The sequence below is a fragment of the Protopterus annectens genome, chromosome 1.part0, assembly GCF_019279795.1.
Source record: "Protopterus annectens isolate FY-2018-M chromosome 1.part0, PAN1.0, whole genome shotgun sequence".
NCBI classification, from domain to species: domain Eukaryota; kingdom Metazoa; phylum Chordata; order Ceratodontiformes; family Protopteridae; genus Protopterus; species Protopterus annectens.
The window spans coordinates 1,662,943,644-1,662,969,532 of NC_056725.1; the positions used below are offsets into that span (position 1 = coordinate 1,662,943,644).

Consider the following 25,889-nt stretch of genomic DNA (forward strand, 5'->3'; position numbering starts at 1 on the left):
AAGTCAAAGATAGTCTCACAAAGACTTTGGTCATTGCTGGGGCTTGCAGGAGTGTCATCCATCTCATTTGCCAAGTTGTGATGGATTGCCTTCGTTCTGTAAAGGGTTCTGTTGAATGTTCAGGTGTATAAACTTGAGTCAGTAGTCTAGGAGCAAGAAAATGCCTTAGTTCCTGTACAAGAACCCAGAGTGCTAGTCCTCATTTTGGAAGTTGACCTGGTTAGACAGAGGATAACAAGAACAAATGCATAATCAGACAACAAAACCTAGTATTGAGGAAATATATTTTTCTAGCCTTAAGGGTAGTAAACACTTTACTTAAGGAAGAACAAACCGAATAAAAAAGGGAAACCCAGTTGTACAGGAAAAATAACAGCATGTGATGTGCTCAAACAGTTGTAAGAAATAGTAATTTAAGATCCATTTTCATGATCACCTTGCATTCTTATTAAAAACAAGAAAACAGGATTCAGGCTGGTATTGCTTGTTTAACCCCAGGTTTATTAAGTAAAAAAAAATGAGTGCTGTCACTCTTGTCAGAGCTTCATCAGATCTAAGTTATACATGTAAGTAACATGTATACTTTTCAATTTACCATATAAAAATCCATGTAAGTTACAATGAAGGAATAATCCAAGAGCACATAAATAGATCACATTCAGTGACAGTGACTGGAACACTGGTACATACCTAGTTTGCATTTTTATTGTGATTGGTGCTGTGTACTCTAAGCAAGTACAAAACCACCGTGTATCTGTTAGCGTGATTTGTGTATTGACAAATAACAATGTAAACATCTAGTCCTGTTTTTTATAGTACTGTATTGAATAATCAAACAGATGGCAGTGGGATTCACCTGTGTGTGAAATACTGTGAAGCTAGATGGGAGAGAAGTACTGTGGTTATCTGAATTGTATGGAATGGAATTGTTGAGCAGGTGAATTTGTTTTTTTCAACATCATAATAATGTTGAACATTTTATGAAGTTTGCAATGCATTATGATTACAGTCTAATCTCATTTTTAGATATTAAGCTTACTAAAAACTTTGTGGCATTTTTCTACTACCATAGATACAAAATCTATCAATAGTAATGCATGTTCAAGATTTGCTCGCATGCATTCTCCTAGGTCAAAAGAAATGTTATTACAGGAGAGATGGTGAAAACTAATAGGCTAACACTGTAAGAGGATGATTTTGGCAAAAAAAAATTAAACTGAAGGTTTTTATAAGGGGGATACCTCATGGAATTAATTCATCAGGAAATACATGCCATAAAGGGAGAAAGGATGAATTTCAGCCATAAATTATGAGAGAGGGTGAATATGAGCAGAATGTTGAGACTTCACATGACAGAGTTCATAGGTTCATAGGTTTATACTAGGCTATCTGCCCTAAGGCATTTATAAGCCTAGCCCAAATTTTTGTGGCTTACGCCACCCCTTATATGAAAAAATACTGTGCCCATTAGTTTGTTGTGCCTCTGTCCAGCAGTGACACAGATATGATTCCCGGGGTAAACCTACGATCTCCCATCCACAGGTCTAGATTTCTTTTGAACAGAGTCAGCGAGGTGCTCTGCCTCACATGGACCGGGATTTTATTCCACAGCATAGGGAGTCTCTGAGTGATAAATCTATCCCTCCAGCACATCCTATTTATATCCGTGCTAAGGTTTAAGTCGCTTGCTCTAGTGGTTTTGGTGGATTTGGATTTTTGAGGTGGAGCATGTCCATTAATTCCGGGTTGGACATGGCCTTGTATGTCAGGCACATGTCACCTCTGAGCAGGCGGTATGCGACTGAATAGAGCTGGAGTTTCTTCAATCTGGCAGCATATGACAGATTTTGGAGTCCCTTTATCCTTTTGGTGAGGAACTTTTGGGGTCTCTCCAATTGCTGCAGATGTCGGGTGAGATACATCCCGAATGGGGCATTGTACTCGATCATTGGTCTGATAAGTGAAGAGTACAGGGGAACAATGACCTCACTAGATCTGGATGTGAATCCCTTCATGATCAGGTGGGCAATGTAGAAGGTCTTTCTAACCACTTTAGCAATGTGAGTGTCAAAAGAAAGGCCACTGTCAACCTGGGTCCCCAGGTCCCTGATAACCTCTTCTGTGCTTAGTGGATTGCCACCTATATGGTAGCTTGGGGTTACCTTGTTTTTCCCGAAGGGTATGACTATACATTTTTGGCGTTTAACTTCAGGCCATGGCTCTGGCACCAGCTATCTGTTTCCGTGAGTCCCTTCTGAAGGATATCCGTGTCCGATGCACTTTCCACTATGGCCCAGTTTGCAGTTGTCTGCAAACTTTGTCAGCCAAAGTCCTCCCATGTTGGCCTGTACTTCTGAGAAGTAGATGCCAAACAATAGGGGCCAAGGACCGAGCCCTGTGGGACACCACTTGTGACCGGCTTGGAGTCTGACACAGCGCCAGCAACTCTAACCCTGTGGGTTCTGTCCTTAAGCCAGTATGCAACCCATCTTGTGACATATGGGTTTACATTTAAGCTGGTAAGTTTTTCTACAATACCCGAGTGGGGTATTGTGTCGAAAGCCTTTGCAAGGTCAAGGTAGGCTGTATGGACTGCCTTTCCTCATCAATGGCCTTGGTGACTGTTTGAAGAAGTCGACCAAGTTCAAAAGGCATGATCTTCCCTTGACAAAGCCAAACTGGGTCGGGTCCAATGTCTGCAAGTCCCTATATCTTTGTTTATGAGCTCCATTATGATCCTCTCCATAGCTTTGCAGACTAGACTTGTTAAGCTTATGGGGCGGTAATTACCAGGGTCCGTGAGGCGCCTTTGTGGAGTGGGACCACAGTTGCCGTGACGCCACTCCTTGGGCACGTATCCTGTGGTAAGGCTGAGATTAAACAGCTGCCTTATGTGCGGGTTTAATTCCTCATTTAGCTCGTGTAGCACACAGCCGGGGACACCATCCGGTCCCATTGATGCTGTGTTTTTAGCTTTAGAGAGAGCAGCTTTCACCTGCGCATTTGAGATGTCCGGGAGGCTACACTCGGCTGGGATAGTTATCTCTCCTTTAGGGGAGAGGGGTGAAGTTTGCACTGAACCTGTCTGCCAGTATGTTGGCAATGTCTGTGGGTTCAGTGATTTTTGTATCATTTTGGACTAATTCTGAGCATATCTGGGAGTTTCCACCCAGGTTCCTAACATAGCTGAAAAAGGCCTTATGATTGTCCTTTGAATCCATGGCAATTTTTCTCTCAAAATTGGCCTTAGTTGATTTTATGAGTGCTCGTATTTTTTTACTAATAATGATCAGGGGTGACTTCCCTTTTATGGATTTTGTTCTATCATGTAATAGCTTTCTCCTCTTATTGTAAAGTTTGTTAATGGCTGGGGTCCACCAGACTGGATGTTTGCCCTTTGTGGAAAGAGTCTTGGTTTTATTTGGGATTGCCTGATCCATGCAGTCCTGGAGGTGTTCATAGAAGGCATTTGTAAGGGCTTCCGCAGCTTGGGTTGTGGTTTCCTCTGGCTCAGGGGCCTTGAAGGATACCACACCAGTCTTGAGTAGTGTGAAGTTTGCTTTAGAGAAGTTCTTCACTATGGTCTTTTTTGCACTTGCACTATCAATAGTGCAATAATCACTTATGGCAGTGAAAGTTGTACATTTTGTTGATTTTGCTAGTAGTTAATGCATACTACACAATAACTGGAAAATTTTGGATGGCCTTTCAGGGGCAGCTAATATTGTAATTGAGCTTCCCAAATTTGTTTATAAAAGGGACATGGCCATTAAAAGTATGTTCAAGACCAAACCACCAATGGTTTAGAAGCTGGGTAAGATGGCTATTTTTGGCATCTACAATCAGTGAAGCCAGTTATTTTTTATATTGTGAGAGCCTGAAGCCAAGAGGGACTTAAGTGCAAGATGGCAGTTATTTTTACACGCAATACAAGGAGCGTAGTGTATGCAGCTTGATGGTGGAGTCTATTACATGTTTTACATTGGACAGACCTCTAAGAAATTATCAAAATATGTTTATGAAACTAAACATGCTGTTAAGTCAGAGAATTGCTTGACTGATTTATATAAGCGTAGCTTGATATGTGTGAATGTTAATTTTAAATTTGTAGGTTTTGAAGAAGTAACATCTGTAAATGGGAATGAAGTCATAGAGAATAAGTTAGATTGGAAAGAAAATATATATAACAGGTTAAGTTAAATGCATGTCCAGCACTAAAAGGGTGTTATCCATTAATTATTAGACTTATGTGATTGGTTGAGTGAATGCTTTATTTTGAAGTGGCTTTTTGATTTATACAGTCTGATGAATTCTGTATGGTAGGGACAAAATCTTGTACTTTGTTTATTGACCGTGTGATTTTTTTTTTTGATAAGTGTATAATAAATACCAAACATAGCCAATGTGCACATGCACAGGTAGAGCAGTTGGAGATAATGGGACATACTCACTGCCATTCAGTGAACCATCTTTGAACACAGTATATTATTAAAACAAAGCCTGCGAGCGTGTGTATATGTATGTATATGTGCAGTGGATATGAAAAGTGTGCACACTCCTGTTAAAATGTCAGGTTTTGTGATATAAAAAAATGAGACCACAATAAATCATTTCAAAACTTTTCCCACCTTTAATGTGACCTATAACCTGTACAATTCAATTGAAAAACAAACATCTGTTAGGGGAAAAAATGTAAAAAATAAAAAATGTACAATATGCTGGTTGCGTAAGTGTGCATACTCTTAAACTAATACTTTGTTGTGCGTGTGCACCCTTAAACTAATTCTTTGTTGAAAAACCTTTAGATTTCATTACAGCATTCAATCTTCTTGGGAACCCACCTGCCATCAATTAAAGAGACTGATTAACCCCAAATAAAGTTCAGCTGTCCTAGTAGGATTTTCCTGACATTTACTCAGTTGCCTGCTACAGCAAAAGCCATGGTTCGCAGAGAGCTTACTAAGCATCAAAGGGATCTCATTGTGAAAGGTATCAGTCAGGAGAAGGATACAAAAAAATTACCACAGCATTGGATATACCATGGAACACAGTGAAGACCGTCATCAAAAAGTGCAGAAAATATGGGACAACAGTGATGTTGCAAAGAACTGGATGTCCCTCCAAAACTGATGAAAAGACAAGATGAAAACTGGTCAAGGAGGCTGCCAAGAGACCTACAGCAACATTGAAAGAGCTGCAGAAATTGCTGGCAAGTACTGGTTGTGTACTACATGTGGCAGCAATCTCCCATATTCTCCATATATCTGGACTATGGGGTAGGGTTGCAAGACGGAAGTCTTTTCTTGCACAGAAGAACATTCAGGCCCAGCTAAAATTTGCAAAACAATACATCAAGTCTCCCAAAAGCATGTGGGTAAATGTGTTATGGTCTGATGAAACCAAGGTTGAACTTTTTGGCCATAAATCCAAAAGGTAAGTTTGGCTTAGAAACAACACTTTGCATCACCAAAAGAACACCATACCCAGTGTCATGTTTTGGGGTTGCTTTTCTTCAGCTGGAACTGGGGCTTTAGTCAAGGTGGAGGGAATTATGAACAGTTCCAAATACCAGTCACTTTTGGCCCAAAACCTTCAGGCATCTGCTAGAAAGCTGAAGATGAAGAGGAATTTCACCTTTCAACACGACATTGACCCCAAGCATACATCCAAATCAACAAAAGAATGGCTTCAGCAGAAAAAAAATTAAAGTTTTGGAATGTCCCAGCTAGAGCCCAGACCTAAATCCAATAGAAAATCTGTGGGGTGACCTGAAGAGGGCTGTGCACAAGAGATGTCCTTGCAATCTGACAGATTTGGAGTGCTTTTGCAAGGAAGAGTGGGCATATATTGCCAAGTCAGGATGTGCCATGCTGATAGACTCCTACACAAGAAGACTGAATGGTGTAATTAAATCAAAAGGTGCTTCAACAAAGTATTAGTTTAAGGGTGTGTACACTTATGCAGCCAGCTGATTGTACGTTTTTTATTTTTTATATTTTTTCCCTAGACAGATTTGTTTTTCAATGCACAGGTTATAGGTCACATTAAAGGTGTGAAAAGTTTTGAAATGATTTGTTGTGGTCTCGTTTTTGTATATCACAAAAACCTGGCATTTTTTAATAGGGGTGTGTACACTTTTTATATCCCCTGTATACGCGTGTGTGTGTGTGTGTATATATATATATATATATATATATATATATATATATATATATATATAGGTGTGTAGGTGGGTTTATATATATATATATATATATATATATATATATATATATATATATATATATATATGTGTGTGTGTGTGTGTGTGTGTGTGTATATAAATTCTGAAACCAGAATCTCTCAAGTCAGAATTGCAAGTGTGTCATAATGCCAAAATGCTCAAAAATATCAAGAATACTAAGTTTTCAGTATTCTGGAGGTGTGATGAGGAAGAAGGAGGTAACTGGTAACATATTTTCTGGAAGTGCAGTAAGTTGGTGGACTCTAAGGATTCCCTGCTGGATAAACTGTCGAGATGCTGGGTGGGCATATTGGTGTGACAAGGGAGATGTATTTATTTATTTATTTATTTATTTTAAATATGATACAGAATCAGAATTGCCTAGATGTGGTAAGGATTGCTGTCTAAATATGGTAGCTGCCAAAAACCAGTTACTAGAAAATGGAAATCAAAATCTAAACCAATTATCTTAGAAGTAGTGAATATAGTAACAGAGATAAAACAACTGGAATTGAGATCTTTAGAAAAAGGTAGGAGTAAAGTACATAGGAAAAAAGGGAAATTATGGAAATAATACAGGGAAGGAATGAGGTTTAAAAGAAGGCAGGACTTGAATGAGCTATGCAGTGTCTGACTGAAAACTATTGGGTAGATTATACGCGATGTATAATGTTTGTAACTGGGAGTGTGTCAGTAAGGTTTGTAATGTGAAATGCTTACAACTAGGATTGTGTCAGTGTGGTTTGTTTTCATTTATGTAAATGTATGGTTGCTTATGTTGTAAGTGATAGTTTAATAAATATGTTTCTTGTTTAAAAAAAGGGGCAGGAATTGAATAAATTATGTAATGTTGCTTAGGTTACATGATATGTATATTATATATATATATATATATATATATACACCATAGTATTTGTTGATTTTAATTTGTTAATGCAGTTTGATTACTTTTATATAAATGTAAATGTGCTTGTGTCCCAAGTGGCGATTCAATAAAGGTGTTGAAAACTTGTTTTTTTTTTTTTTTTCAGTGTTCTGAATGGGACTCTGTGTGTGTGTGGTTGGTTATGGGACTGTAATAGCATTAGGATTACAGCTAATGTAAGAGGTGTGTGTGTGTGTTGTTATGGTAATAGTTAAGGATAGGGATAGTGTAAGATGTATGTTTATTGTTTAGGGTTAGGGTAAGCATTAGGCTCATGTTGGAGTTAGGGTTAGGGTAGCCATATGAGTAAGAGTACTGCTAGGTGGCACAGCCTTACCCTAGCCCCTTAACTCCTACCTGAACTCTAACCCTATCCTTGACCCTAACACTTAATGAGACATACACCTGCTTCACTAGCCCTATCCTAACATTATACAAATATGTCACTGTAAACTTTATTTTTGGGGTGTTGTGGTTCACATTAGAGAGGGACTTGATGTGTAATTGTCGATATGTAAAAATCGACGTTAGTAATTTCTCTACATTGGCAGCCAATATGTGAATGTGTGCATGTGCGTGTGTTTGAGTGAGTGTATACACACACACACAAAATTTACCTCAGGACTGCCCCTGTAATACTTGTGGAGAGATGCAGCTAATACCTTCATCCATGTAGTACAAGAAATGGGGACAAAGCATAACAAAATGGGGAGACAAAGGCCCAAAAATAAGGACAAAATTTAAATATTGCTCTATAAACTTGGAAAGTTGCTAGAGTAACAGGGTTTGTGTTAATATAAATTTTATGAAGGATGTGAAGTTTGAAACTCAAATGTATGTCGTTATTAGGTGACTTCAGTCCATTGATCACCCCAGTGATTTGCCAGGAAGCTACACATTTTATGCGGAATAGACCATAAATATGTGGCAAAAATCTAAACAGTTGAGAGGTATGATTCAGCTCCTAAATTCTTTATCCCATGCATGGGTCCACTCAGATTATCTGTGGTATGATCCCAGTTATTCAGTGTGTAATTCCCTAAACCTCCTGTAGTGGAGGCACATGGAATATATTCAAATGACCCTTTTAAGGTTTGAATGCCCATGACTTTTTAAGTCTTTATGGGTGCATTCAGACCAGTAAAGCCAAGCCCCACCTTAGCAGTTTATACTGAGTGGTTTGTCTGTGTGACCTTTCCTCCTTTGGTTTATAGGTGTGTGTGTGTGTGTGTGTGTGTGTGTGTGTGTGTGTGTGTGTGTGTGTGTGTGTGTCTATGTCTATATATATTCACAGACAATAATGTAATCTTTTTGAAGATCTAAAGCAGTCATATGTCCACTTGTTATCAGTTTATTTTCGTAAAACAGTTTTGTAATCCAAAATATACTCTTACAAGGTCTTTGCCGTGTGTTCTTTTCTTATTAGACAGTTGTTCTGTTATTTTCTTTTACATATTTCTTTTTTTCAGCGTAAGTTCTACCAATTTTATAACAATCTATTTCTTTATCAGCTTAGAACTACATTCTTTTCATTATATGCAAAAAAGTAATCTTGTCTGCAAAAACTTAACTTCCTTTTGTGATGAACTCAGCTGACATCTGTATCCTTTGTGATAAACTGTTTTATACAGTACATTCAGTTACATTCTAAAGGGTTTTCAGTATTAGCTTTTCTTGCTGCAGTATATTCCTTTAGTTTGCACTACATATAAAATATGCATGAAATCCATTTAAAAATGTGGATACATACAAATATTCTCATTAAAATGACAATATTTGGTTAACAAACAGTAGCTCAATTCCATGCTTTTATGGTTGTACATATGTTTGTTATATGATTTTGTACATTGGCATGAAAACATGTGATCAAGTTCACAGCTGAGAGAATGAAAATTCTGTATTTGGAGACATGGGAAATGCTGAATTGGTTGAAATTACTGATGTATGCTACTGATAGCTTTTTTCAGTTCAATTGATATAGTACATGTTAAGTAACATTTTCTTATTCACCTTTATTCATCTTCATAGGTTGGTTTCCTGCAAAATTTGTGGAAATCTTAGATGAACGGAGTAAAGAAGTAAGTTTTATTTCCAGCTGGCATTTAAATTGTGTATGGAGAGCTTATAAAACTCCCAGTCATACCATCACACCATGCATGTGCAGTGGTTTAACTTGAAGAGGTGGTATTGAAAGTTTTACTTGTTTATTGAGTTTGAGATTTTGGTGATGTTAAGTGACTGAGCATTAATACAGAATAGTTAGTCTGTGTCCCATTGCGTTACAGCGGCCAGTTAATTTATTAATGTAGTAACCTTCAAGAGTACAGGAGCTTCCAGTTTTTCTAGAAGCATTTACCAGAATAATTTGCTTAGTCCATATTATAATGACACAGTTGTCTTTATACTGTCTTGGGCATCTAGTAATCCTTCCTTATACATGTTTTGGCAGTTATAATGACAAAGCTGACGGTTTAGGATACCTTGTGCTACTTTGAGTTTTGCAGTGGATGATAATCTAGCAGCTTTACAGTGAATATTCCGTGATCTTAATCAGTTTGCAGAGTTCATTAAGTGCAAACTCTGAATATCCATTTTTGTGACTGTTTATAGTCTTGTTAAAGGTGCAATCTCATAGCAAAACATACAGACTGAAACTGGTGCTTCTCAGGTTCTTATCAGCAGTGTCAGGCCAGACCCTGAGTCTCTGTAGTAAATGTCATGCAACATTAGAGTGAGTACCACTGGGATGTAAAGGTCCTTTGACCTTTCTGAATTCAGTGCATGAGTCTTCACTCCCCAACAACAGTCACGCTGTCCTCATCAGTAGTGAGTGCCCACTCAACCAGTGTCAAACCTTGTTAAAAAGAAAACAGCACTCATATTAGGTACACTTTAAGTATGAATTTATTTATAGTCATTCATGTTAGGGGCTGATAGTTCATCTGTGCATGATTGAGGATAGGCTGACATTAATGCTTTTTTGTGAAAAAAATACATCATAGTACTATGAAAAAGTAAACTTAGTTCTGGGACCTGAACTGTTGGGGAGGTAATACACAAAATATGTACAAGGGAGTGAAGTAATATAATGCAGAAAAATGGCAAAGATACATAAGTATGTGGTTTCCATGACTAACCTTTTGCAAAATATAAAAGGATGAAATCTAAAATAATGGATCTATAATTAGGAACAGCAGCTAAATGACAGTGGGCAGTATTGAAGGGGAGGACCATGGACTGAGAAACCGTCAAAGGCAGTAAGAGTGATGGACTTTACAGCTATTAGGATGGTTAAAACTGGTGGCCTGAATAAGGTTAACTTGCTTGGAATACTAAGTCAAAAGCAGTTTTGAAGAAGTTAAGATACAGTAGCTGTGGGTATTGTGAAAAACAGAATAGATAATTAAAGTTTTTGTATTATAGCAGCTGTAGTACAATCACCATGATTTAGACTACATAAGGCAGCTTACTATGTTTTTAGACATGAGATATCAGGTTCTTTTTGAGATTTTTGGACTGTTCTTTATTTATAACCTGAATGTTCCTGCGTTATTTTTTTTTTATTATTTTTATTATGTTTGTTCACTAAAGTAACTACAGACTCATTAGTCTGATTAGTGTCATACAAAATTATCATGGAAATGATTAATAATGACATTGGAAACCGCCAGAAACTGGATTCGACCCATTTCATTATTGTTGAGGGAAGATCATGCCTACTCATCCTGTTAGACTTCTTTGTGAAGATCACCTAGGCAATGGATGAAGGCAAAATGGTGCATACTGTCTCCCTTGACCTGGTCAAGGCATTTGATACAATACCCCACTCAGACATTGCAAATAGTTAGGAATAAACCCCTATGTTGCCCACTGGATTGCCAGCTGCCTTACAGATAGGACCCAGGAAGTTATGATAGGGGACGTCTCCTCCAAAAAGAGGCTATTTACTAGCACAGTTCCTCCTGGCTTAGAGCGGGATCCTCTCCTTTTTGGCATCTCCTTCTCGGAAGTCAAGGCCAATGTCAAGGAACTCTGGCAGACCAAGTTTACAGATGATTGCAAACTGGGAGCAGTCATAGAATCTCCCCAAGACACTACTATCCTCCAGGAAAGGCTAATACAGACAAATAACTGGTGCCACAGACACTGTTTAAAACTAAATGCTAAGAAATACATAATAGTATCCTTTGGGAAGTCAGTTAGTCCAGAAAACCACCTTGTTAATAACACACTTCTAAGAGTAGACTTAGTAGTCGGGGATTTGAAGATGTGTGTAGAGAGTAAACTGGCTTTTAACCAATATGTCTCTAAGGTAGTTCTAAAATCATTCTGTGTTCCTCTACTTATAAGCAAGAGTATGGTATCTAGGTCTAAGGAAGTCATTGTTCAACTTACTCAGTCCTAATCTTACACAGCATTCAGTACAATGTCCCCTTCAGAATATATCTGACTGGCTATATGCACCAACTCACAAAAAGAATTCGGAGCATTAACATGTCCTGTATGGACTGTCTCAAACCCTTGTCTCTGTACTATGTCTGCTACAGACTGTTTAGAGGTAATGTGTGTCTGGCATACAAGGCACCCATAGGATCCTGCACTGATGAAACTCTTGCATATCCACAAAACAAATAGGTTCAGAGCCACCTGATCAGGACTTTGACCTAACTTGCAACATATATAGGACATGTTGGAGGGACAGATACGTGTCTTATAGAGTACCCCTTCTCTGGAACAAGCTTCCCATTCTTGCGAAGCAGAGTTCTTCCCTGACCCTAATGAAGCATAACCTGGACTAGTGGATAGGAAGTCAGAAATTCACAATGGTCTGACACCTGTGTCCCTAAATGTATGGAGGCAACCTGTAAATGTTTGATATCGCATAACCTAGCTTACACATACCCCTAAAAATAGCCTCCAGGGCACCAAACTTGTTGGATACATTTAGGATGCATGTCAAGGCTTAAAAGGCCCTTGTAGTTAGTATGAACCTATGAATCTATTATTTCCACAAATTCCATGTATTCCTATGTAATTTGCTGCTTACCTTTTCTAAAGGTCCGGCTTCCATTTCCTTTATCACTTTTACAATGTTCAGTGCTTCAAGTACAGTTGGTTCAGATGTTGATGCCCATTTTCTTCTAACTGCTTTTTTGGCAGCCAGCAGAATTAAACATAATAAGATCTTACTATGTCTAGGCAATTCAGATCCTGTGTTCCAGCTCAAAAATACATTTCCTTAGTTGTATTGCTAATACAGTATTCTTTAGGCAATTTTTAAAATCTGAAAACTCATTGCACTCCCAAAAAACATGTCCCTATTTATTTTATTTATTTATTTTATATTTGATTACCAGGTTGGACTGACTGGGCAGGTGCCCGTTTTCAACAGAGACCGTGGGAGAAAAGCTCCACATACATGACAATCATAAAAAGACACAAAAGCTCCACATATATGATAAAAATACAAAAGTCAGAGATGAGTACAAATTAATAGGGCAAACAATAGTATATCTTAGCATAGTACGATGAGAAGTTACAGAAGTGTACAATAGTAAAACAGAAAATATAATGTATTTGAGTAAGAAAGTGCAGTAATATGTATAGTTATATACATACATTTAAAAATACAATTTATGTTAGTTTTTTTTCTACGTGCCTCACCTTTGAGTAGTGCCAGAGGAAGATTTATCTGAATGGTGGTAGTAGGGCTAGCCATGGTCAGTACAGGTACATTGCTAGATGAGATTGAGGTGAGCTTTTAATTGGGTTTTAAAGATGGGACTGCTGTTTTGTAATCTGATATCTGGTGGACGAAAATTCCAGATTTTAGCAACTGTGTAGGAATAGAGTGATTCACCAGCACTGTGTCTACACATAGCTACTTCAAGAAGGGCTTTGTTTGTGGATCTTAGTTGGTGAGCAAAATTGTGAAAGTTGAGTAAGCCTGAGAGATCAGCAATCTTGTCTGGGTGGTACAGCAAGTAATGAGCCATGGTCAGTTGGTTATAGTTCAGTAAGTTGGCGAGTTCTAGCCAACCTAATTGTTTTAGTGAGTGACAGTGGTGGGAGCGGAAATTAAAGTTGGTTGTGAATCTAGCTATCTTATTATAGCACATAGATAATTTGTGTAGGTCTGTCTTGTTAATACAGGGGATGCATAAAGCAATGTAGAGAGAAGGTGAGTTCTGGATATAGTAATTTTGGTGTTTTTGGTTAGTTTTTGCAGCGGTATAGGGTTCCAAGTTGATTTTGGATATGGTTTGTGCTATATGTTTGTCATTCTTTAGGTTTTAGTCAAGTATTACACCAAGACGTTTAGCCTGTGATACTGGGGAGCTTTCTGTGTTATTGGCAGAATTGATAGAGAAAAGAGCAAAGGAGTCAATAGTTTTGGTCGGGTGGAAACGCATAAGTTGAGTCTTTTTGGGGTTAAGTACTAGTTGTGAGGTTTTTAACCAGTTTTCAGTATTGAAGAAGGCCTCTTGGGTTTTACTCTGGAGTGTTTGGAGTGTGGGGGCTGAGCAGATCAGTGTAGTATCATCTGCATATTGGACTTTGTAACTTGCTGGGTGGCGGTGTGGAGGGTGTTTGTAAAGATGTTAAATAGTAAGGGTCCCAGTATGGATCCTTGTGGTACACCTACTGTTACTGGGAGAAGAGGAAATTATGCCACTTAACTGCTTGTTGCCGGTTGGATAGGTAGTCCTGAAACCAGAGCAATGAGGAGTTGTTTAAGTTGAGTTCGACTTAGATAGTAAGCAGTTTGCTGTGGGATACTGTATCAAATGCTTTGGACAGATTAAGGAAGGTGGCAGACACTAGGTTTCTTCGGTTCCTATATTAATAGACAGTGTTGGTGAAGATTATGAGTGCTGTGGTGGTGCTATGGAATGGGCGAAAGCAGTTTTGAGTGTTGGTGAGGAGACTGTAAGTAAATGTATCGTCAGCTGAGAAGGGATACATTTTTCAAAGGATTTTTGATAGTGGGGATAAGATTGCTTTGGAGCAGTAGTTGGTAACTTCGTTTGAGGGACCACCTTTGTGTAAGGATATTATGTAGGAGGTTTTCCAAAGGGCTGGAATTTGTATGCTCATTGATAGACCGGTTGATAAGTATCGAGACGGGATATGCTATAGCACTAGCGGCAATTCTGAGGTACTCTGCCGGGAGTTTGTCGATTGCCAAAGTGGTGGGTTGTAGTTTAGTGAGGTGCTTGTATATTTTGTTGGTAGGAACTTGTTTGACAGTGAATGGAGGGTATGAGTTTGGGTTGCTGATTGGTTGTGGGAGAGTGCAAGGCTGGCTGTTGCTAGTTAGGCTAAGGATGGAAGAAGTGAAGTAGTAGTTAAATTGGGTAGCTATCTCTGTATTATCTCCTCTGACTTTAGGGCGAAGGGTAGTGGGTTTGCCTGGTTGTAATACTTGGTTGACAGCTGCCCAGAAGATGTTCTTCATGTTTCACTGTTGCAGTCATTACATTTGGGTTATCCTGCTGGCAGGTTGCCCTCAGTCGGCCTGAATTCCAAAGTCTTGAGTCCTGCGTCGGTTGCTGTCGCCTCTTCCCTGACGTTAGGTCGTCAGGGGTATAAAAGATGTAGCCGACGCCATTTTATTCAGTCTTTCTTGCTGCGCGGTGCCCGAAGCAGAAGCAGTTCGCAAGTGCCGGTTGGCTGACTCCTGAGATTTTCGTGTTCGAGTTTCAGATCCGAAGTCTTCATTAAAAGCTAAGTACCCCATTGGGGAAACTTTTTTCTTGCTCCAGACCGATGTCAGAAAAAGTTAATAATTGTATTTCTTGTGGGAAGCAAATACCTCATAAGGACTTTCATTCTTACTGTATTCCTTGCCTAGGCCCTGACCACGACATTGATAGTTGTCGGTTTTGTGCTAGATTTAACCAACGCACTATTAAGCGTCTGTACAATTTTGCTTTAAGCTATTTTGGATGAAGATTTAATTATACAATGTCGTCAGATAGCCATCCGACTACCAGAATTCACAAAAAACGCAAAGAAAAAGAAAAAGACAGGCAACCGAGGTCCAAAACTGATGACGACGCTTCTCCTAAGCAAGTCACTGGTTCGCTGGTTCTCAGTGAGGTGCTTTTGCAGCCCCTGACGCCCGCTACTTTAGATTCGCAGGCCGCTACCGACTCCCACATGGAGTCGGCCAGGCCACTGGAAACTCAAGGTATTGGAGCCTCGGAGATTATTCCCTCAGATGGGTCCGGAGCCACTGAGCAGGCATTGGCTTCTGAGGGTGTATTCAGACCTAAACAATTATATATTAAACCGACTTCAAAGACTAAAACACCTTTAAAGGCAAAGAAACAAGTTCACCAGCCACAAGGACAGGCCTCCATGCCCAAAAAACAGATGCTCAAAATGGACGAAGACTTAATCACCTTGATCAGGGGTTCCCATCCCTCTCCTGATAAGAGGCCTAGGCAAGAGACAGACTATGAATCTTCAGATCAGGTTTCCATTTCTTCTGATTCCTCTTCTGATCAGGAATATTCTCTTCCCCCCTATGAGGATTCTGATGCTGAAGAATCAATTGCTTCAGCTTCTCCTCCTGAGGACTACTCTTTTGGGGAAACCTTGCATACCATGAGGGAGCACTTCCACTGGGATAGCCAAGATTTTTCAGAATCTAAGAAAAGGCTCAGAGACTTCCTTTTACTTCCTCAACACAGGCCTCTAGCTATTCCACCTGTGTTGGACATTGTAGATGATGTGTTCTCGGAGTCTAATCTGACCCCTGACTCTTTACCTCCAGCTCCTGTTAAGCCAGACAGATACTACAGGGTCCCTGACTCTCATAAATTCCTTTTCAAAAACCCTACTGCAGACCTAGAAACTATTTCTCAGGGTCCAAAAGGGGTCAAGGCTTCTACTGCAAAAAACCCTACCCCCTCTGACAGGGATTCTAGGGCACTGGATAGATGGGGAAAAAAGATTTACACATCTGCTACTTTGGCTGTAAGGGCCTTAAATTGCCAGTTTCATATGCTGAAATATCAGCAATATATCATGACACTGCTTAAACAGAAAATGGCAAATTCTGAATGTGCAGAAAACAAAGAAACACAGGATTTACTGCATGCAGCTGAACAAGTTGGAAAGCATACTTTGCAATATGGGTTTGATTCTCTGGAGGCCTCCTGCAGGGCTGCTGTTATGGGTTCTGTTATTAGGAGGCATGCTTGGTTAAAGGAACAAAATCTGCCTGACCATGTTAAAGCAAAATTATTAGATGCTCCTTTACAACATGATACCTTGTTTGGTGTTAAGGCAGAAGAGGTGTTAAAGAAAATGGAAGACAAAGCTAAATCTATGCAAACGGTCAGGGATTTCTTACAGGTACAAACACCTAGATTTAGCAGACACTGGCCTACAAAGAATTGGTCCTTTCCAGTCTCAGACTGACCTCAAAGGGGCAGATCCAGACGCCCTAGAGGTAGATCACAGCCGCAAGGATTCTACAGGTCTAAGCAGTGGAGTGCTTCCACCTCCAAAGGTGGAGAAGACGAAGCACAATCATACAGGAAACAGTCCCAATGACTTCCCCCTGCCTTCACCAAGCACCTATCTTCTGGCAGCACCCTTAGGGGGAAAACTAGCACTTTTTTCTCAAAATTGGCACATTATAACCCAGGACAAATGGGTTCTAGACATAGTGTCACAAGGCTACAAGTTTCATTTCCATACGCTGCCAAGGGCAAACGGTTGGCCAGACCTCCCAAAAAATCAATGGGTAGAGGCTCAAAAACAAGTCGCAGCTCTCATGGATATGAGGGCTATTCAACAAGTGCCACAGCAAGAGCAGGGACAAGGATTTTACTCGACTATTCTTGGTACCCAGAAAGGACAAAGCATGGAGACCAATACTGGACCTATCTATTCTAAACACTTTCCTGGATATACCAAAATTCAAGATGTTGACCTTACAGCAGCTTCTGCCCATGCTGGGCAGCAAGGCTTGGCTCGTGACTTTAGACCTAAAAGAGGCATACCTGCATGTCCCAATCAGGCAATCATGCAGAAGATACCTCAGATTCAAGGCTGGCTCAAACCATTACCAATTCTCTGCACTGACCTTTGGCTTATTTATTGCGCCCAGGTTCTTCACAAAGTGCCTGGCACCAGTAATTGCTTACTGCTGACAAAGAGGAATAGAAATATATCCTTACTTGGACAACTGCCTCATAAAAGCAGAGAACAGGGACATTCTACTACAGCATCTGACATTTGTGATAAGACTTTTAACATGCCTAGGGTACACAGTCAACACAAAGAAATAAAAACTAGTACCCTCTCAAGAGATAATATTCCTGGGTGCAAGCTTAAATACAACTGCCCAGATGGCTTATCTCACTCCAGACAAACAAAGGCAACTGACTACCTGTTTCAAGGAAATGGCAACAAAGGCCCAGTTATCTGCAAGAAAAGTTCTGCAGGCTTTGGGCTTCATGGTATCCTGCATCTTACTAATTCCGTATGCAAGACTGCATATGAGGAAAATTCAATGGTACCTAAAAAGTGTCTGGACACAACATTGCCACAGTCTGGAAACAATGATTACTCTCATTCCCTGCCTGCAACAGGAGTTTCAATGGTGGACAAAGGCTTGTCACCAAAACAAGGGACAGCCATTCTCACTACCCCCAGGCAGAGCCTAACGACGGATGCTTCAGATTATGCCTGGGGGGGCGCACATGGCAGGAGGAGGCATTCAGGGCACCTTGTCCACAAACCAAAAGCATCTACATATCAACCAAAAAGAGTTGCTAGGTATTCAAAATGCCCTGACAGCCTTCAAGGACCTACTTCATTCAGGACAACTACTGATAAAGACAGACAACACCACAGTCATGTGGTACATAAACAAGCAGGGGAGCACACATTCTTACCCCCTTTGCAGACTAGCCATGACTTTGTGGGACACAGCATTGACTTACCAAGTTTATCTGCAGGCACAATTCCTGCCAGGAAAGGAAAACACTCTGGCAGACGAACTAAGCTGAAACCTCATGGATCCCCATGAGTGGCACCTGGATCCACAAGTCTTCAACATGATAACAAAGAAATGGGTATGCCCGGGCATAGATCTATTTGTCTCCCCTCAAAACAATCAACTAAAAAGATTCTGCACAAGGACTTATCACAGACAATCTTGGAACGTGGACACCTTATCTTTCAACTGGACAAACCTATCAGTATATGCCGTTCCTCCACTGCCTCTCCTCCCCAAGTACTCCTAAATGTCAGGCAGGAGAAACCAAAAATGATTCTGATTGCCCCAGACTGGCCACACCAGTACTGGTATCCAATCTTAAGGAACTTGTCCCATTGCCCAGCCTGGACCTTACCTCAAATACCTCATCTACTGTCGCAGCAAAACAATCAGATTCTGCGCATCCAACTCAGGACCTTAAACCTGGCAGCATGGCGGATAATGTAGCTATACAAACCACTCCTCTCAGTAAAGCTGTGATGGATGTCATTTTAGAAGCCAGAAGGCCTAGTACTAGAAAATCCTATGCTGGGAAATGAAAGAGATTTTGCGCTTGGAACCAAGCTCAAGGGACTGATACAGCTGTCTCAAATATTCCTCAGAGTTTGCAATACTTAACTGAGATGCTGGACAAAGGCCTATCTTTTTCATCAATTAAAATCCATGCCTCTGCCATTTCGGTGCATTACAATACAGAGCCACCACTCTTTTCTCATCCTTTATTAAGGCAGTACCTCAGAGGAGCCAAAAACTTAAGGCCTCCAAGGAGAATGCCAATACCTGCATGGGACCTCAATTATGTCTTGGAAAAACTCACCTTACCTCCTTTTGAACCAGCTGCTACTGCGGATATAAAGTTCTTATCTTGGAAAACAGCTCTGCTCCTAGCAATAACTTCTGCAAGACGAGTTTCAGAGCTACAGGCTCTCATGGCTGTGGAACCCTTTATCATTTTTTATCCAGACAGGGTCTCTCTCAGAACAAACCCTACATTTATGCCTAAGGTGGTATCCAGTGTAGCCCTTAACCAAACAATTCATTTGCCAACTTTTTATCCAAATCCACAGAACAAGGGGGAGAAAATTCTGCATTCTTTGGACGTACACAGACAACTTAGATTCTACCTGGACAAAACTAAAGTTTTCAGAAAGGCAGAACAATTACTAGTGGCATATGCCACAGCATCACAAGGAATGGCTATCTCCAAGCAGACTATTTCAAAGTGGATAGGTCACTGCATTCGTTTCTGCTACTCACAGCATGGCAAACCAGTGCCTAAGGGCATTAGGCCACATTCAACCAGAGCTGCAGCCACTTCTGCAGCCTTTCTCAGGGGAGTACCAACCAAAGACATTTTAGAGGCTGCTACTTGGAGTTCAGTGCATACCTTTACAAAACATTACAATCTGCCTCTTTACTCTAAATCCAGGGCAGGCTTTGCCACTGCAGTTCTGCAGGGCCTCATAGCCGCTCCTAATGCTGTTTAGCTCCAGCCCTCCAAACATAGCTTTGGGACTCAACCCAAATGTAATAACTGCAACAGTAAAACACGAAGAACATAGTACAGTTGTGTACACTTACCATAAATGCAGATGTTCGAGTGTATTCACTGTTGCAGTCCAGGTTACCCACCCACCATCCCCCTTATTTCTGCTGGGACTTATCTTTACTTCTCTAATCTATACAACCTAGGTGGTGTACTTGCTTGTAGATAAAGGTAAAGCTTATTTTGGTGCATGTATGTTTTATTTACATAATTTTAGCCTACCCTTTTGGGGGCAACTGACATCTGGGGCAAAAAAACTGAATAAAATGGTGTTGGCTGCATCTTTTATACCCCTGACGACCTGACGTCAGGGAAGAGATGACTGCAACTGACGCAGGACCCAAGACTTTGGAATTCAGGCCGACTGAGGGCAACCTGCCAGCAGGATAACCCAAATGTAATGACTGCAACAGTGAATACACTCTAACATCTACATTTATGGTAAGTGTACACAACTGTACTTTTTGGGGGATAGTGGTATGTTTTACTTGTAGCTCTGTGTAGTGATTTTTCATATCTTGCCTTATCTATTTTTTTTTTTGCTTTATTATGTCGTTCGAGGAAAAATCTGCCTGTTGTGATCGGTCTTATTGAGATAACATGTATCCTAAGCTTTATCCCTAAGTTTGAGAAGGGTTCTTGTGGTTTCAGAGAGCCATGGGGATGGGTTGTTTTTTATTCGAAGGGTAAAAAGGTGGAATTGAAGTACTCCACTGCCTTGTCTAGTGTGAGGGTTTCTAGGGGAGCCCAGTTGCAATACCTTAGTACGTTAATGAAATGCTCAGGTATGACATTTTTTGAATTACAGATCTCGCGCAAGGTGGTTGTTTAGTGGTTTTGAGGTGGTGTCTTAATATGAATGTGGGTAAATGGTCACTAAGGCCAGTTGATGCTGTACCATAATATTGGGCAGTAGATGAGTTGTTTGTAAGGATCCAGTCTAGTATTGATTCCTTGTTTGTAGTTTTGTCAATGTGGTGGGTGTTTGGATAAGTTGAGTATAGGAATACAGGTTAATGTGATTAGAGAGGATAGTTGTGTTGATGGATTTCCAGTGAATGTTAAAGTCCCCTAGGAGGAGTGTCTCCTGTGGGAGGTTTGCAGATGTCCAGTTTAGTATAGACTCGAGAGTAGGTATGTTGTCACCTGGGGTATGTAAATACCCACTAGGTTTAGTTGCTTCTTTTGATTGATTTGAATTTTGATGAATAGAGTTTCTGCATTGTTAAATGTTGGGATTTCTTTATGTATAAAACAGTGTAAGAAACTTCTCTGTGTGGAAGATTTTCAGTCCATATATTTCTAGTTAATCACTGTATGAGACAATAGTATTAGAAGTAGCGAACGTAAACTCGTCAAGTCAAAAAGTAATAATAGAAATATATAATTCTACAGCATTACTAAGTATTCGAAAGTAATCCAAGCCAGGCAGGCAGTCTGTTTCCAGCAAAATGAACTAAGGTTGATATATTTCCAGCCGTGTAGTATATTGCCTTGTATAAAATCACAGACTTAATAATCTACTTAATAATTTGATTAAATAAGATGTACCATTAAAGTACATTAGGGCTATATATTATTATGACAGCTACTAGGTAGGGCAGGACCAGCTCGAATGTCACACTGATGGGGGAAGGGATGCGAATTTAACATGTGTACCAATAACACTTTGTTTTACAGCACAATAAACCACTCCCATGCCTGATAAAAAGTATATATATATTTAGAAAGCTTGTGAGGAAATTATTACTCTATTTTTGTTTTACTTGGATTGCTTGTCTGTGTACTTAAAGGATTTTTGACTGGAAACAGCCTGCCTGCCTTGCTTGGATTACTTTCAAATACTTAGTAATGCTGTAGAATTATATATTTTCTATCATTACTTTTTGACTTGACGAGTTTACGTTCGCTACTTCTACTACTATTGTCTGGTCTGATTAATATACAGTGATTAACTAGAAATATATGGACTGAAAATCTTCCACACAGAGAAGTTTCTTGCACTGTTTTGTTTTTAGACCCACTACACTTTAGTGGGTTGTTTTGAGACTTCGGGGATACCATGGAGATTACTTGTGATTTCTTTATGTACAAGATCTACCTTGAGGACAGTCTTGTATAGTATGGCGACTCCTCCACCTTTTTTGATAGTTCTATCAGCCCTGATTACATTATAACCTGGGGAAGTATCTCATTGTCCTTAATGTGGGGTTTGATCCAGGTGTCTGTAATGAGTGTAATGTCTGGGTTGTAAGCGGAGAGAGTGGCGTTTAGTTCATCAATTTTGTTCAAGATACTTCTAGTGTTCATACTAAGTATAAGTAGGTCACAGGGCTTTTTACAGTTAATTGGATGTTGAATGTTTGGACTAGTGAGGTTGGTAGTATCAGTTGTGGGGCCTGGGTTGGGGTGTATATCACTACATATTTGGAGCTGTGTTTGCAGGAATAGACATAGAGATTGAGTTTTGAGTAGAAGTTGTTAATCTGTTGGGTTTGATGGAAGGTATGGTGGAATTAATATATTTGACTTTGTATAGCTCAGTGGTAGAGTAGTTCAGTAAGTGAGGTTGGATGCAGAAGAAGGCAGTGTTACAACGTGGTTGGAAGGTGAAAGTTAGGGTTGGGCTGGGGATGAAATATTATGTGAGCATTATGGTAGCAGGTAATGGTGTAAAGTGTAACAAGGGTAGCTTGTAGTAATAGATGAGAGATAAACATAGTTACTTGAGGGTTTGTAGGCAGTGGTTTGGTTGGTGGTGATAGTATGGGGTATGGTAGGAGGATTTGGTGGGTGGAGGGTGGGAGCTTGTTAATTTTTGCAATTGTGTTGTTGTTTTGGGATTGGTTGAGGTGGTGGGTGGGATGTGGGTGGGGGGTGTGGTCTTGTGGGTATAAAGTGCCAGATAGTGGGGTCAGGGCAGGGCAGGGGAGGGGAGTGAAGGCCAAGCGTAGTGGGCAGGCCCAGATCAATAGTCAGCTGCTACTTTGCACAGTCACTCTACTTTATACTGTTAAATTAAGGCAGGTGTAGACATTATCTAATTTTACCCTGAAATTCTTAAAATGATATAAAATTAAAGCTGGGGTTAGTTACAGATGAAACAGGAGAGGTAATGGAATGCTGTTTTATAGATGTAAGTATTTCTCAAAAGAAAATAGACTGTAGTTGGGGGGGGACACTTACTGGAGAGAGAGTTATGCAGCTGTTGCTTCCTGGTGATGTACTCTTGAGTACACTGGTTTGATTAAGGAACTATGCAGCAGAATGTACTAACATACGAACATTTGTTTAAGTTAGTGCAGTTAAGGTATTTTACTGTCTAGACACTTGAAAGTTAAGCACCTACATTAGTTTTTAGTCTCTTTATTTACAAGACAGTGTCTGAGGGTGCCCAGTCTGCGAGAGAGATGTCTGAAGTTTCCACTGCTTGTTATGGGGGGCAGAGACTCACTTGACCCGATGGGTGGTTTGAATAAATTAGTTTTTAGTCACTCTAGTTACAAGACAGTGTCTGTGGGTGCCCAGTGCACAAGAGAGATGTTTGAAGTTTCCACTGCTTGATATGGGGGGGGGGGGGGCAGAGACCCGCTTGAACCCGATGGGTGGTTTGAATTAATGAGGATGATTACACACCAGAGGAGACAAACAGCTTCTGTGGGATTTCACCTTCACACCTATCTACTTGAAGAAAAATTCTTTAAAGACTGCTTGGGGTATAAAAATACTTATGCAAATACTTTCTTCACTCCTGGCATCATGTAGCATGGAGCATTTGCAGTTGGTTGTTTGGAAGTCCCTTAAGGCTGTTCACTGTTGTCCCTACCTTAAGTGAGGTGGATTCTGTTCTTTTTGGGGTTTTTTTGCATAATGACTAAGGAGGCCTGATTGTCTTTGTCTTGTTATATTGTGATAAGGGTCTGGCAGTTGGACTAGGGAGATGCTAAAAAACTTACACTTGTGTCCAAGTGGAAAGATTCTTTATAGGAATGACCAGTACCTTGTTCCTCCTACATTTAGCTGTCACTAGGCATCTGGGACTTACTTATGGGTATCTGTTGCTGAGTCTGCCTTTGGTCTCAGGTGGGGGAGCAGTATATGAACTTAGCACCAAATGACTGACTGACCCATTTGGTGAAGACTGATGTTCATTTCTGATGGAAGTCCTTCTCTGTTGGCAGTTGAAGTTCCAGCTCATCTAATCAGTGATTAAGCCTCTTTGTAGCAGGAGTTCAAGTGGGGATAATTCTGTCAATAGTAGCTCTGATTCCTGTTAGTGTCTCACACTTCCAAGTCTGGTAGCTCTGCCTCCTCCTGGTGTCCCAGCACTCTGAGAAGCAGTAATGGGATGCGCCGGCACACTTTTGTGGGTCTGTTTCCCCTCTTCTCCCCCCACTTTCTCTTGAGAAGGTGATACCAGTTTTGGTCTCATGAACCAGTGACTAATGAAGGTACTTAACACTTGAGTGCTGTCGCTTCTAAATAGGGTTTTCCCAGAGATAGCATATGTGGGGTTGGACTTAATGTCCATCCCAGAACACCTATGGAGTGGTTGACTTTCTTTTCATTCTGATGAGGGGGCTAAGTGTCTTACTTCCACAGGGCATTTTTTCTGCTGGTCCAAACTAAGAATTTATCTGCTCCTGTATAAGTAGCTGCATCCAGTGCTTTCTTGTTCTACCTTTGACTGACTTGGTTTCCCTAGCCCTGGAGGATATGATGTCATTATGCTTCCTTTCCAGACAGGCTCCCCTTTGGGACTTTCGTAATCTGGGTTCTTGGCTTGGTGTTTCAAGGTGTATTCAGCCTTCTTGCTGGTTCTGGTGTGGTTCTTCAAGTCCATCTACCCAGGTGGTTTTACTGTTTGAGAAACTTCCCATGTATTGAACCCATCAAGGAAGGGTCCGAGATGATCGATGTAATAGAGGCATTCTTACCATATCAGTTATTCAGTAAAAAAAGACCCTTACAGGGAGCAATTCTTTCAGCTAGCCATGGTTGTTGGAATCTCTCAGAGTTGAGCAGGTATATCACTTGCAACAGTAGGGTGTCAAATCTTCATTGTTATATGTTGTAAAGTTGCAGCAAACTGGTTGTTGAAGGAAATAGCATGCCTTTTAGGTAATATGTGATGCCACAAATGCACCTGTTATTTCTTACCATTATTCCCCACCCAGCCCTCACATCTAGCATAAAACACAAACCTACGGGAGGGTATAGCCATTCCTACATGCCAGATTGTCCCTTTATAACCAAGCAAAAATATCCCATCCACAACCACAGGCGCTGCTTCATTGTAATAATAAAACATTAAACAACAAAACTTACCATTTATCCTTTTTGTGGGTAACAGTAGGTTCCCATTTCAGATCTGTGAAACAAAATCATCCTTTCTGAGAATTGTTTGATTGTTCTGTGGCAATAATTATATTTTTCCATATTTTATTTTTGCCTCTGTGCCTGCTAACCATAAAGCCTTCCTTATCAGACTCATGCATATTCATTCTTTATTGGTGGGGATCATTAACCAGATCCACTAGGGCTATACCCATTGGGAGGCGGGGAACATCTTTCAACCAGTTGTGAGGGCTGCTTGCACCCTCACTGGTGTCCAGACTCTGAGTTTGTTTTCCCTAATGCAGTCCCTGCCTTCAGTGGAAGGACATATGCCCCCCATTACTGTGGTGGCTACAATGTCTTCCCTTTCTGCAAGTTCATGCTTTCAGGCACTTGCTCAAAGAAGACTACTGCCATTTGTCAGCTTGGTGTACCTGCTACCAGTGCTTGCTTTAAGAATGATTGTATTGCAGACATATGACCTTCTTTTCACATCTTCAAAAAGAAAAATGTTTTGGGCCTCTGCTGTAGGACTTCGGGCTCCTTTGTTACGTGTTCTTCAGAAATCAGACTTTTGGTAATTTGGCCTTTTGAGTGTCTTTTATCTTCCTCCACCATGGTGGATTTACTGCTTGGGATTCAAGGATTTAAACCAGTTGACCCCCCCACCCAAGCATCACGTTAGAGCAGCAACATTTTTGATGTACAAATTTAACTCTGAGGGGGAACATTCCTGGTGGGAACCTAGTAGCCTTCCCCGTTCTGCTCCATGGATGGCTTCTCCATACAGCCCGTCTTGTTGAAGTTCTCTGTAAGTTGGACAAGTGTGTACTTCTGT

General features: G+C 40.4%; 1 protein-coding gene across 2 annotated transcripts in view; it reads left to right on the forward strand.

The window, feature by feature from the left end:
* The window catches only part of SGSM3 (small G protein signaling modulator 3), a 1,391,341-nt gene that overhangs the window by 1,025,993 nt on the left and 339,459 nt on the right, over positions 1 to 25,889 (forward strand). For both annotated transcript variants that reach the window (XM_044068352.1, XM_044068343.1), the window contains exon 15: positions 9,177 to 9,226. In XM_044068352.1, the coding sequence (XP_043924287.1) occupies positions 9,177 to 9,226 (50 nt within the window). The remainder of the gene's footprint in view (positions 1 to 9,176; positions 9,227 to 25,889) is intronic.